Source organism: Hyperoodon ampullatus, assembly GCF_949752795.1.
Source record: "Hyperoodon ampullatus genome assembly, chromosome: 1".
Lineage (NCBI taxonomy): Eukaryota > Metazoa > Chordata > Mammalia > Artiodactyla > Ziphiidae > Hyperoodon > Hyperoodon ampullatus.
Genome location: NC_136914.1, coordinates 119,365,952 through 119,379,571, shown reverse-complemented (window position 1 = coordinate 119,379,571; position 13,620 = coordinate 119,365,952). Strand labels below are relative to the sequence as shown.

General features: G+C 37.3%; 1 protein-coding gene across 3 annotated transcripts in view; it reads right to left on the bottom strand.

Annotated features, from left to right (window-relative positions):
- TARBP1 (tRNA guanosine 2 -O-methyltransferase TARBP1) overlaps positions 1-13,620 on the bottom strand; it is a gene marked incomplete at its 5' end in the record, with an annotated part of 66,560 nt that overhangs the window by 31,959 nt on the left and 20,981 nt on the right. For 2 of the 3 annotated variants that reach the window (XM_079703151.1, XM_079703152.1), the window contains 3 exons: positions 5,196-5,368; positions 6,289-6,385; positions 11,357-11,498. In XM_079703151.1, coding sequence (XP_079559277.1) covers positions 5,196-5,368; positions 6,289-6,385; positions 11,357-11,498 — 412 coding nt within the window. Of the gene's footprint in view, positions 1-5,195; positions 5,369-6,288; positions 6,389-11,356; positions 11,499-13,620 lie in introns of all 3 variants that reach the window. The other variant, XM_079703150.1, reaches the window with a different exon arrangement.

The following is a 13,620-nucleotide window of genomic DNA, read 5'->3' as shown; positions in this document are numbered from 1 at the left end:
ACAGTATTGGCAAAGGGATAAAAATACAGATCAAAAGAATCCAGAAATAGATCCACATAAATATGGTCAATAAATTATTGAGCTATAAATCACATATCTTACAATTCACCCATTAAAGGTATATAATTTGGGGCTACCCTGGTGGCGCAGTGGTTGAGAGTCCGCCTGCCGATGCAGGGGACGTGGGTTCGTGCCCCGGTCCAGGAAGATCCCACATGCCGTGGAGCGGCTGGGCCCGTGAGCCATGGCCGCTAAGCCTGTGCGTCCGGAGCCTGTGCGCTGCAACAACAGCGAGAGGCCCGCATACCGCAAAAAAAACCAAAAGTGTATAATTTAATCGTGTCTACTACAGACACTCCCATTTACCACTGCAACAAAAAGAATAAAATACCTAGGAATAAACCTATCTAAGGAGACAAAAGAACTGTATGCACAAAACTATAAGACACTTGATGAAAAAAATTAAAGATGATACAAACAGATGGAGAGATATACCATGTTCTTGGATTGGAAGAATCAACACTGTGAAAATGACTATACCATCCAAAGCAATCTACAGATTCAATACAATCCCTATCAAAATACCAATGGCATTTTTCACAGAACTTGAACAAAAAAATTGCACAATTTGTATGGAAACACAAAAGACCCTGAATAGCCAAAGCAATCTTGAGAAAGAAAAACGGAGCTGGAGGAATCAGGCTCCCTGACTTCAGACTACACTACAAAGCTACAGTAATCAAGACAGTATGGTACTGGCACAGAAACAGAAATATAGATCAATGGAACAGGATAGAAAGCCCAGAGATACACCCATGCACATAGGGTCACCTTATCTTTGATAAAGGAGGCAAGAGTATACAATGGAGAAAAGACAGCCTCTTCAATAAGTGGTGCTGGGAAAACTGGATAGCTACATGTAAAAGAATGAAATTAGAACACTTCCTAACACCATACACAAAAATAAACTCAAAATGGATTAAAGACCTAAATGTAAGGCCAGACACTATCAAACTCTTAGAGGAAAGCATAGGCAGAACGCTCTACGACATAAATCACATCAAGATCCTTTTTGACCCACCTCCTAGAAAAATGGAAATAAAAACAAAAATAAACAAATGGGACCTAATGAAACTTAAAAGCTTTTGCACAGCAAAGGAAACCATAAACAAGACGAAAAGACAACCCTCAGAATGGGAGAAAATATTTTCAAATGAAGCAACTGACAAAGGATTAATCTCCAAAATATACAAGCAACTCATGCAGCTCAATATCAAAAGAACAACCAACCCAATCCAAAAACGAGCAGAAGACCTAAATAGACATTTCTCCAAAGAAGATATACAGATTGCCAACAAACACATGAAAAGATGCTCAATATCACTAATCATTAGAAAAATGCAAATCAAAACTACAATGAGGTATCACCTCACACCAGTCAGAATGGCCATCATCAAAAAATCTACAAACAATAAATGCTGTAGAGGGTATGGAGAAAAGGGAACCCTCTGCACTGTTGGTGGGAATGTAAATTGATACAGCCACTATGGAGAACAGTATGCAGGTTCCTTAAAAATTAAAAATAGAACTAATATATGACCCAGCAATCCCACTAGTGGGCATATACCCTGAGAAAACCATAATTCAAAAAGAGTCATGTACCACAATGTTCACTGCAGCACTATTTACAATAGCCAGGACATGGAAGCAACCTAAGTGTCCATTGACAGATGAATGGCTAAAGAAGATGTGGCATATATATACAATGGAATATTACTCAGCCATAAAAATAAATGAAATTGAATTATTTGTAGTGAGGTGGATGGACCTAGAGTCTGTCATAGAGAGTGAAGTAAGTCAGAAAGAGAAAAACAAATACTGTATGCTAACACATATATATGGATTCTAAAAAAAAAAAAAAGTCCTGATGAACCTAGGGGCAGGACAGGAATAAAGATGGAGATGTAGAGAATGGACTTGAGGACACAGGGAGCAGAGGAAGGGTAAGCTGAGATGAAGTGAGAGAGTAGCATGGACATATATACACTACCAAATGTAAGATAGAAAGATAGATAGATAGTGGGAAGCAGCCACATAGCACAGGGAGATCTGCTCAGTGCTTTGCTACCACCTAGGGGGTGGGATAGGGAGGGTCAGAGGAAGAAGCAAGAGGGAGGGGATATGGGGATATACATATGCATACAGCTGATTCACTTTGTTATACAGCAGAAACTAACACAACACCGTAAAGCAATTATACTCCAGTAAAGATGTTAAAGAAAAAAAAATGGTTAAAGTGTAAATTTTGTTATGTATATTTTACCACAATTTTTAAAAAATAAAAGCTACCTCAGGAAGAAAAGTTCAAAGAGACACAAAAGATCAAGGCCAGAAAACAAAAGCAACTCAGGAAAAAAGTGACAGCAACAAGGATTACACGTGGATAGTATATGTGGATATATCCACATATATTGGGTTGGCCAAAAGTTCGTTTGGGTTTTTCCATAAGATGGTATGGCAAAAACCGAACGAAATTTTTGGCCAACCCAATATATTATATGTGGATATTGTGACACATTCAGCAAGTAGTTAGGACAGAAGTGTGATTAGGCCAGTTACTTTGACCCATATAATCCAATGCAACAAAGGGAGAGTTATAGTGTAACTATAAGTACGTTTCCTCAAATGTTAAAATAAACATTGTACAGTTATTCTGAATTAAAAAAAATAACCACTGGAACATCATTTATTTAGAGCTTTAAGCTGACAGAAGCAGCAGAGACCATTTAACCAAAGTTATGAATTAGGCTTTAGTTTATTTTGAACATTTTAGGACATCTTTGGGGGAGTTTTAAGTAAAATGGGTTTTCCCACATAAGCCATTATTGCTCGTAAGTAGGTGAAAATGTGTTTGCATTTCCCAGGAGTATGTTTTAATTTTACACGTCTTCCCTTCTGCAGCAGACCCAGGCTTAGCCAAGTATCCTTGTATATACTATATAAATAGCTGTAAATACAATGTAAATAGTTGCTGGAGCACGGCAAATTCAAGTTTTGCTTTTTGGAACTTTCTGGAATCTTTCCCCTGAATATTTTCAGTCTATGGTTGGCTGAATTCATAAATACAGATGGCTTACTGTACCTAGTTATTTCTGACTTTACCATTATGTGTTCACTGACCCTTGTACTAGTAGTTAATCCTAGATTATTTACTCATTTATAAAATGGAAAAACTCTTTTCCTCTTCCCCCATCAAAGAAATCCTTTCAGGATTTAGATCTATTTAAAGTTAGTTAAATAGATCTAAATTAGCAGATATAAGCTATTATATATAGAATGGATAAACAACAAGGTCCTACTGTATAGCACAGAGAACTATATTCAATATCCTGTGATAAACCATAATGGAAAAGAATATTAACAAAAGGTAAATATATGTATAACTGAATCACTTTACTGTACAGCAGAAATTAACACAACAGTGTGAACAGCTATACTTCAATTAAAAAAACATAAAGTTAATTAAGCTTATTATGGTTTACCAATTATCTGGAAGTCAACTAGTGTCAAAATTACACACTGATTTCTTTGGCTCTTACTTGTAGTATAATGAGAGATGCATGAGCAGCAATGGGAACTTACATTCTGCAGATGAGAACATAAAACGTGTACACAACTACTTAGAAAAACAACTTTCCATTATCTTAAAAGCTGAATATGTACATACTCTAAGAACCAGTCACTTTGGCCCCAGGGGCACGCATGTGCCCTGGAGAGACACAGGCCTAGAAGAGACATGTAGACAAGTGTTCAAGGCAGCACTGTACATAATAGTAGTAGACAAAATGCAATCCAGTGTCCAGCAGTAGAAGAACGCATAACTGTGGTGTCATCACACAATGGAAGGTAACACAACGGGGAAAATGCGAAGTGTAAGAAAGGACATGCATGGATGATTCTTAGAAACCCGTTAAGTGAAAAAGTTACAGAAGGCTTCTTACAGTAAAGTAACATTTCTATAAAGCTCAAAAGCAGGAAAATGAGACAATATATTGCTGAGGAGTATCGATTTATGTGGTAAAACCATTTTTTAAGTGCATGGAAGTGATACAGATAAAAGTCAAAATAAGGAGGCAAAAGGCAGGGATTGAGGAGTCACAGGTAAATTCCTTCTTAGCAACAAATGCCATGGTGGCGGTTCATGGGTGTTTATTCAATTACTTTGCATCATAATTACATATAACCATCACACGTTCTTGTGTGTATCAAATATCACAACAATTTTCCAAAAGGTACCCGTAACCCAGTCCTGCACTTGAAGGCACTGAGTCTAGTGCTTTCAACAGTCAAGACATGTCAAATGAACCCAAATTTATGCCCTTAAAGGAGTTAAAAGTCTTATAAAAAGTTACTGTTATGTGTACAGCATTCGGTTCTGCTACCATTACCAAAAATACCAGAACTTGGAAACAAGCTTTAATATTTCACAAGCCTATATTAAAATCTAAACTTTCATATTATCCTCAGGTTTAACCTAATACCAATGCTTCTCTAGAATACTCTTTTCTAAATAGAAAATTTCTAAAATTCCAAATGAAACTGGTCAGAAAGATTGGGAATCAAGGCTTACCCATCGATATTTTCATATCTGATGTCCATGGGTTTTCAACTACTGTTTTATATAAATCTTAGTTTAAGGAACAAAGAAAGTGCTCAATGCTTCCATCTACCACCACTGTACTTCCTGGATGAAGTATTTTCTACTTAGAGGTGCTGAGGGATGAACACATTTAAAAACAAATAATTATAAAATTATTGCTATTCTCATGCTTTAGTTTACTTTCTGCAACATCCAGCAGCACAGTGGCAATTAGAAATGGATCTTGGCTTAAAACATGTATGAAATAGTGATCATTTTCAATAGTCTGGAAATCAATGAGAGCCCATTGGAAAAAAAAAAAAGCAAAAGCAAATGAAATCACATTCTAAAATCAACAGTGAGCAACAAATGTAAATATTAAAATGTCAGCTCGGTGAGGGCAGTTTGCTACTTTGCCTCTGTATCCCCAGCACCACCAGGAGATACTCAGTAAATATCTGTTGAATGCACGAAGTTAAAAGGTCAGGAATTTCCTCTCACTCTGAGTACCAACGATATATCCAGCAAAACACCAACAGAAACTAATGATCCTCACCATCTTGGGTACTGGAACCTTTCAACAAGCAAGTGTGCAGTAACTTCAACAGCAACTGCAGGCATCTGTCAGTTTTCAGCAAGGGCATGTAGGCATTTGTACCAAACTTCACAAGGGCATCCAGGAGAGGATCTAAGAATATCCTTAATACATTCTGTGTCCTCCGCTTTTCACTAGACATTAAAAGACACGCCCAAATCAAGCATTTCAAAAGCATAAAGAAATTGTTTTCCATCTACAGTCGTGGAACTGGTTAGCTAATGATTCCATTGGACAGAATTACTATTAGGGATGATCCAAACACCTAGAACCTATTAGGATGGACCTTCCTGTTTGTGCTTTTTCAGTGAGTTCAGCGATTCACTGGTGAAGAAAGTACAGGGAGCAACACATGTTCTCAACTTTGGGCACAGTATGAATGAAATCCTATATCCAATTTACTGGCAAATTAAAATGCTGAGACCTCGCTTCCATATTGCAAAAAACCAAAAAACAAAACAAATATATGCCAGTCAAGGAAATGAGACATGTTAACAAAAAAATATATAAAGCACTGAAGATTTGTGAAAAACTGTTATCACTAACTTTAGTACTAAAACTTTGTCTAGAAAAGAAATTTGATGTTAATCAAATTAATTGTATTATCATGCAAATACATACACTACCTAATGAAGCTGCTTATTGCAACAATTATATAATCTGGTGACAATCTGCTCATGTTTCTCAAAATATAAATTAGATTGTTTTATCTTTATTACCTTTTAAAAAAAATAACACATTTTACAAAAGGGTAAAATCCAGGAAATGTCTTTACCTAATCTTATGCTAGGACCTTACAACCCATTCTTCTAATATTCTCATACAAAACCTATGATTTGTGTATATAGTTTTTTTTTGACCTTCTCTAGTTTAAACCTCTAATCCTATGAACTTATTGTTAATTTTAAACATTTTTAAAGTATACTGCCAATGTTCTAGTTCCTTCCTTTAATACACTGTGATCAATTCCATACCAATCATTGAAAAGTCTGAATATGTACCATAAATCTGATTAGCCTTTTTTAAAGAAAGTTTTAAGTTTAGAAACACTTACCTATATTCACTCTTCATTCCTTCCACATCTATGGCCAGCAAGACCATCACAGCAACAAGCTTGGCTTCAAGCCAATCAGGCATACAGCAGTTTTCTCCTCCTTAAATAACAATAGTTAAGGTTTGCAAAGCATTATCAAAATCCTTCCAAGATGATGTTTCAAAAATAACACAGCTAAATGATTATGTTTTATCCATATTAGAGAAATACAGCTGAGAAGAAATATAGAACACCCCACAGCATGGCTCATTGTTACACACTTAACTGTGAAGACATCTCTGCATGCCGACTACATGCCATGCACTGGCCTCAGTGCTGCAGACACAATGGTTCCTGTCCTCACGATATTTACAGTGCAGGAGAAAACAGCATTCATCAAAGAATATGTAGAGAAATGTAAAATGATAACTGTAGTGAGTGCTCTAAATGGTACAAGTAGAGTGTATATTGGGAAGTAAGACAAAGTCACGCTGAAGCAATGACAGTTGAGCTGGGTATAAAAGCTGGGAAAGAATGAGGTAGGTGAAGGGAGACATGACCTTTCCAGGTGGAAGGAAGTTCATGTCAAGGGCCTCCAGCAGGGGAGAGCACACCATATTCCAGGAAAGGGCTGGGGTAAACAATAGGAGGGAGTACCAAAGATGAGGTTACAGGACCAGGCGGGAGAGACCAGGGACTTCATAGGCATGTAACAGGTTTCTGTCTTCATCTCAAAGGCAAGAGGAAGACACTAAAGGTCAAAGTGAATGTGTATAAAGAAGTGGAGGAGACATTTGTTAGATCAAAGTTTGTATTTTAAAAAGACTTCTCTATGTACAATGTGGAAAAGAGATTTTAGAGGAAGTAAGAGTAGATGCAAGGTGGCTGGGTTAAGAGGCAATTCTGGCATCTCAGTTGAGAGGTGACAGTTCCCTGAAATGGAACCAGAAAGGGGATGGAATGGATACAGACACAAAGGCTTTGCTTCTTAGACCTGTGTTCAAACCCCAGTCCGAATGTTTGTTAGCTGTGGGAGTCTGGGACAGCCGAATGTTCTCTTAGAAAGCTTAGGTCATCTTCTATGAAATCAAACTAAATAAACCTATGACTTTCCTTGGGTTTATTATAAAAATTAAATAATATATGCAGAGTTCCTAGAACAATTTTTGGAAGACAGAACTTGGTTAACTGATAAAATTATTTTCCTATCACTGAAAGCCAGTTAAAGTAAAATAAATCATAGATAGAACATTTCATTTTCATTCTATTGTAAGATTATACTCTTCATCTCAACTCCCAAGAAAAATTTAGTTAAGGGATCTAGTTTTCCAGCCCAGCGGTTCAGATACTTAAAACATATTTTAAAATATTCTAATAAATTTGGAGAGTAATTCAATATATTTTGATACAAATTTGTTAGAATAGTACAGAAGACAGACAATACTAAAAACATACTTGTATGGAGGGTAACTTAGTTTAAAAATGCAACAAAAGGATAAACTTTATTCTTTAAAATGTTATAAATATCATTTAGTTATCAGTAAGAAATCTGTATTTTTTAGACAATCTAAAAGTTGGTCTTTTGGCTCTCCAAAATAGGTTAAGTTTATAGGTGTTTATAAAAGTGAATTATTGAAATTTGTTCTCTGAAACATTTTTACTCACATTAGCTTTATATCCCACATTTACATATAAAAACTCATTAATGAAGACTAAAATGAAATCAAATGCCAATTCAGTATTCAGTTGCCTATAATTTCTAGCAAGCATATAATCAGATATCTTTTGACCTTGTAGGAGGCAGGGGTCAGGTAGGGGTGCTATTTGAGAATGAAATGTTTCCAATCACAATGCCACTTTTTGAAGTCCTAAACAATTTTTCACTTCGGATACTGAAAGGGAAGGTTATAAATCAGAAGTTTCGTGGATTTTTAATGATTTCTGATTTCAAGGAGAGCCACAGGACCAGGCTGATAACATTAGAGTGCCTGACCCAGTGGAGGACACTCCTGCAGAGATTTCTGCCAAGTCCTCTACCACCACACTAGGGAAATCCAGGCTACAGAACAGTGGGTCGCAAACCTCAGCATGTATTAGAAGTCCCCCAGAGGGCTTGTTAAAACCCAGAGGGTGAGCCCTACACTCAGAGTTTCTGATTCAGCAGGTGTGGGATAGAGTTTGAGAATTCACATTTCTAAAATGTTTCCAGGTGATGCTGATGTTGCCTGTCTGGAAATCCTTCTCGGAGAACCACTGGCAGAGAATCCTTTATACGCTCTCCCCCCTTTCTCTCTCTGAGGCTAGAAAAGTGAAAGTAAGCAACAACGGTCTTAAAGAAACAAAAGGTCACTGGCTACCTTCAATCACCTTAATTTACCTCTAAATTATCACTCAAATCTTGCTACCACAATTCTAAAAACTGAGTGTAATTCTAGAAAATGCAAAGTAATCTATAGTGTCAGAAAGCATACCAGGGTTGGTCTGGGGATGGAAAGGGACAGGTACAAGTGGGAGACAGGGATTATAATACAAAGAGGTGTGAAAACACTTCGAGGGGTGATGGATGTGTTCATTATCTTGTTATACTGATGGTTTCGTGAGCACACACAGAGGTCAAACCCATTACACTGCATAGTTTAAATATGTGCAATTTAATGTATGCCAATCATACCTCAATAAAGCTGTTTCTAAAATTTGTTACACAGCTGCAGTATACTACTTTGGGATTATTACATATCTTCAGCTTGGTTACATTTTAAGTAGGCACATCATTTAACTACAAAATCTTTACTCAAAATATCCTTTCTGATGGACTCTCTAATTTAAGTATAAATTTCTTCAAATATATTTCACTTTTTGGTTGATCTTAACATTTCCAAGTTTTGACAAGCTTTTACTGCTGCTTCCAAACTATATCTCACTTTCTCTATTTCAGAAAGCCTTCTCTGAAAGCTCTCCAACATTTCTGCTTGTTGGTGATGCTGGTTTTGTGTGGTTTTAGTTGTTCTTGCTTTGTTTTGCTATATATCACATATATGGTATGGTACATAAATATCTACCTAACATATATCCATCCTTATCTCTTAACCATTCCTACCTGGCGTCCATGCTATAGACAGAAACAGATGGATGCCTACCTACTTTCAGTTCCCTGGATGCAGTTCATCCAAGCCTTGCAGGGTACGCCTTCTCCCTTTCCACCTTAATTTCTATTCACTCGTTAGCTGTCACCTCGTCTGGTGACCTCTCCTGACCCCCACAGGTCTACCTGTTCTGGATCAGTATTGCTCACCCGGTCCCCCATCCCAGTGCTTATGGCTTTCAGGGCATTGCACTAAGATTATCTGCTTACTTATCAACTCCCTTGCTAGACCACGCTCTCTCTGAGGGTGGGGGACATACCTTTTATCTCTGTAACTCCAGTGTCTGGCACTTAGAAAACACTTGATATATGGCTGCTGAATAATCAGTGTAAAATCTATCTGTACTGACCATGTCAAACCCAAAGAAAAAAGCTACTTCAGGTGTAGAATCTGATTAAAAACATTTGAGCTGATGAGTCTTTATATAAAAACAAATTTGAATGTTATATGTATCTTATGCTCAAAAACTCAAGCTAAATAATGTTTGCTTTGGAATTTATTACCTTGTTCTGAAAACTGCCCAGTAATTGATAACTAAACTAAAATTTTATAAAGGCACTTAGCCAAGGGCATTAAGAGTCAAAAATATTACACACACACACACACACACACACACACACCTCCTTTGCACTTGAGATCAATTTTTTAAAAACTTAAAATAGCATATTATATAAACAGTATATTTTAAGTTCTAGAAATGTTAAGGAAGAAACTCTAAAAATCTTATTTTATCCAATTTTGAATTATTTAATCAGACCTGATGCTGTTATGCACTGAATTATAAGACAAGTTCTATAGATACTTCAGGGAGTTGAATCTATGTTTACTCTAGTAGGGACTAAAATTTATTTACTTTTATAGGCCTAAGAAAAGGATCTCGCAAGTAACAGTACAGAAAAATTTACTAAACAGAGAGAATATACATAAAAGAGAAATGTTCTAAGAACAAACAGATAAACTCATGTATTTTGGAAGGATAATTATCTAATCATTTAAGACCTATTCCATGATCAGAGAAATCGGGAGATGAAAATGACTTGGTCTGAGACAAAGCTAGGAAATTTAAGACACGTTAAATTCAAAGATACAATTTACCCCAATTATCACTAATGACTTTAATGATGAGGAAGCATTAGAAACGTAAAATGAAACCTAATTAATGAATCTGCCAATGGTTCTTCTCTCACGCAGTCTTAACACATTTCCCTAAAGAAGATGCAAAATTGATCTTTGCTAAGTATCTGGTAAAAAGAAGAAACTAACAAACATAATTTTTCTCTAAAATTACTTTTCATAATCAGTTCACACTAAATGTAATGCTTTGAAAACAAACAAAAGATGAACAGATTGGGCTTCCCTGGTGGCGCAGTGGTTGAGAGTCCGCCTGCCGATGCAGGGGACACGGGTTCGTGCCCCGGTCTGGGAAGATCCCACGTGCCGCGGAGCGGCTGGACCCGTGAGCCATGGCCACTGAGCCTGTGCTCCGGAACCTGTGCTCCGCAAGGGGAGAGGCCACAACAGTGAGAGGCCCGCCTACCGCAAAAAAAAAAAAAAAAAAAAAAAAAAAAAAAAAAAAAAGATGAACAGATTTATCTACAAATATTTCCACTACCGAGGCTCCAAAAACACATCTGCAGATCGAGCCAACAAAGATTCGGTAATTGTAGAATAAATTAATAAATGTATTTGTGTCCGAGTCCTACCCAGGCAACTTCTTAAAACATTTAAAATAGTTTAAAATCTCAAGTTCTAGAACAGATAAAGTACAAGTTACAAAACAGTATTTTTACATTCTGTTTATTCACATTATTTGGCTGAAATACAAGTCTGACATCCATAAATCGGCATATATTTGGTTAAGCCTGAATCTTGATCTGAAAAAATACTAAAAAGCTCTTTGAAAATGTTTTGGATATATCAGTCCATAAAAATGATTTCAGACTTACCTTCCCAGGCAGGTGACTTAATATACTCTTGGACTAGGTTCTTTACATAAGCATTTAAAGAGGATGTCTCGTGAAGTCCAATGGAGCTACAAGTTGAGGGTCGCCTAAAACAGCTTTCATTAACACGCAACCAATCACAGAGCTAGAAAAGAAAACAGTTATTACTTATTTTAAAAGCTTAACTGAACAAAGGGTTTCTAACTTCCCTAAGCCAATTTTCTTTCCTCCACAATAAACTGAATTTAAATGACTGAACACAACAAAGTAACAGAACATTTATTGTCATGATTGAGTTCCACAGATAGCTCAGACAGAAAAGTGTTTGTATGTATGTGTGTATATACACATACGTGTGTGTGTGTGTGTGTTTTCTAACCTCTTCAAAGAACTTATAAACTTCATTAACAGGCAAGAATTTTTAAAGCACCTAATATAAAATGCACAGTTTGATAAGGTGTTCTAACGAACACCTCTACGAAAAATAACTCATTATGCAAAACAAATTACAGTCTTGGGCTTCCCTGGTGGCGCAGTGGTTGAGAGTCTGCCTGCCGATGCAGGGGACACGGGTTCGTGCCCCGGTCTGGGAGGATCCCACATGCCGCGGAGCGGCTGGGCCTGTGAGCCATGGCCGCTGAGCCTGCGCGTCCGGAGCCTGTGCTCTGCAACGGGAGAGGCCACAACAGCGAGAGGCCCGCATACCGCAAAAAAAAAAAAAAAAAAAAAAAAATTACAGTCTTAAATTAAAATTTATTCCAGCTTCATATACTAAAACAAGGATTTATTTATGAGAGAACGTAGAATTTGAGATATAAGCTATAATGAAAGTTCCTACCCTCCTTGCAAGTTTATTTTCTATGATATGTGCATTTTAAAATACAGTTGATGCAAATGTAAGGCCAGGACTTCCCTGGTGGTGCAGTGGTTAAGAATCCACCTGCCAATGCAGGGGACACAGGTTCAATCCCTGGTCTGGGAAGATCCCACATGCCACAGAGCAACTAAGCCTGTGTGCCACAACTACTGATCCTGCGCTCTAGAGCCCACAAGCCACAACCACTGAAGCCTGGGCACCTAGAGCCCATGATCTGCAACGAGAGAAGCCACTACAATGAGAAGCCCACGCACCACAACAAAGAGTAGCTCCCTCTTGACGCAACTAGAGAAAGCCCACACGCAGCAACAAAGATCCAACACAACCAAAAACAAAGAAACAAACAAACAAAAAGTTAGGTTTTAAAAAAAACCACACACACACAAATGTAAGGCCAGACACTTTAAAACTCTTAGAGGAAAACATAGGCAGAACACTCTATGACATACATCGCAGCAAGATCCTTTTGGACCCACCTCCTAGAGAAATGGAAATAGAAACAAAAATAAACAAATGGGACCAAATGAAACTTAAAAGCTTTTGCACAGCAAAGGAAACCATAAACAAGATGAAAAGACAACACTCAGAATGGGAGAAAATATTTGCAATCGAAGCAACTGACAAGGGATTAATCTCCAAAATATACAAGCAGCTCATGCAGCTCAATATCAAAAAAACAAACAACCCAATCCAAAAATGGGCAGAAGACCTAAATAGACATTTCTCCAAAGAAGACATACAGATTGCCAACAAACACATGAAAGAATGCTCAACATCATTAATCATTAGAGAAATGCAAATCAAAAACTACAATGAGATATCATCTCACACCGGAGAATGGCCATCATCAAAAAATCTAGAAACAATAAATGCTGGAGAGGGTATGGAGAAAAGGGAACCCTCTGCACTGTTGGTGGGAATGTAAATTGATACAGCCACTATGGAGAACAGTATGCAGGTTCCTTAGAAAACTAAAAATAGAACTATCATATGACCCAGCAATCCCACGACTGGGCATATACCCTGAGAAAACCATAATTCAAAGAGTCATGTACCACAATGTTCATTGCAGCACTATATACAATAGCCAGGACACGGAAGCAACCTAAGTGTCCATCAACAGATGAATGGATAAAGAAGATGTGGCACATATATACAATGGAATATTACTCAGCCATAAAAAAAACGAAACTGAGTTATTTGTAGTGAGGTGGATGGACCCAGAGTCCGTCACAGAGAGTGAAGTAAGTCAGAAAGAGAAAAACAAATACTATATGCTAACACATATATATGGAATCTAAAAAAAATGATTCTGATGAACCTAGGGGCAGGACAGGAATAAAGATGCAGACGTAGAGAATGGACTCGAGGACGCGGGGAAGGGGAAGGG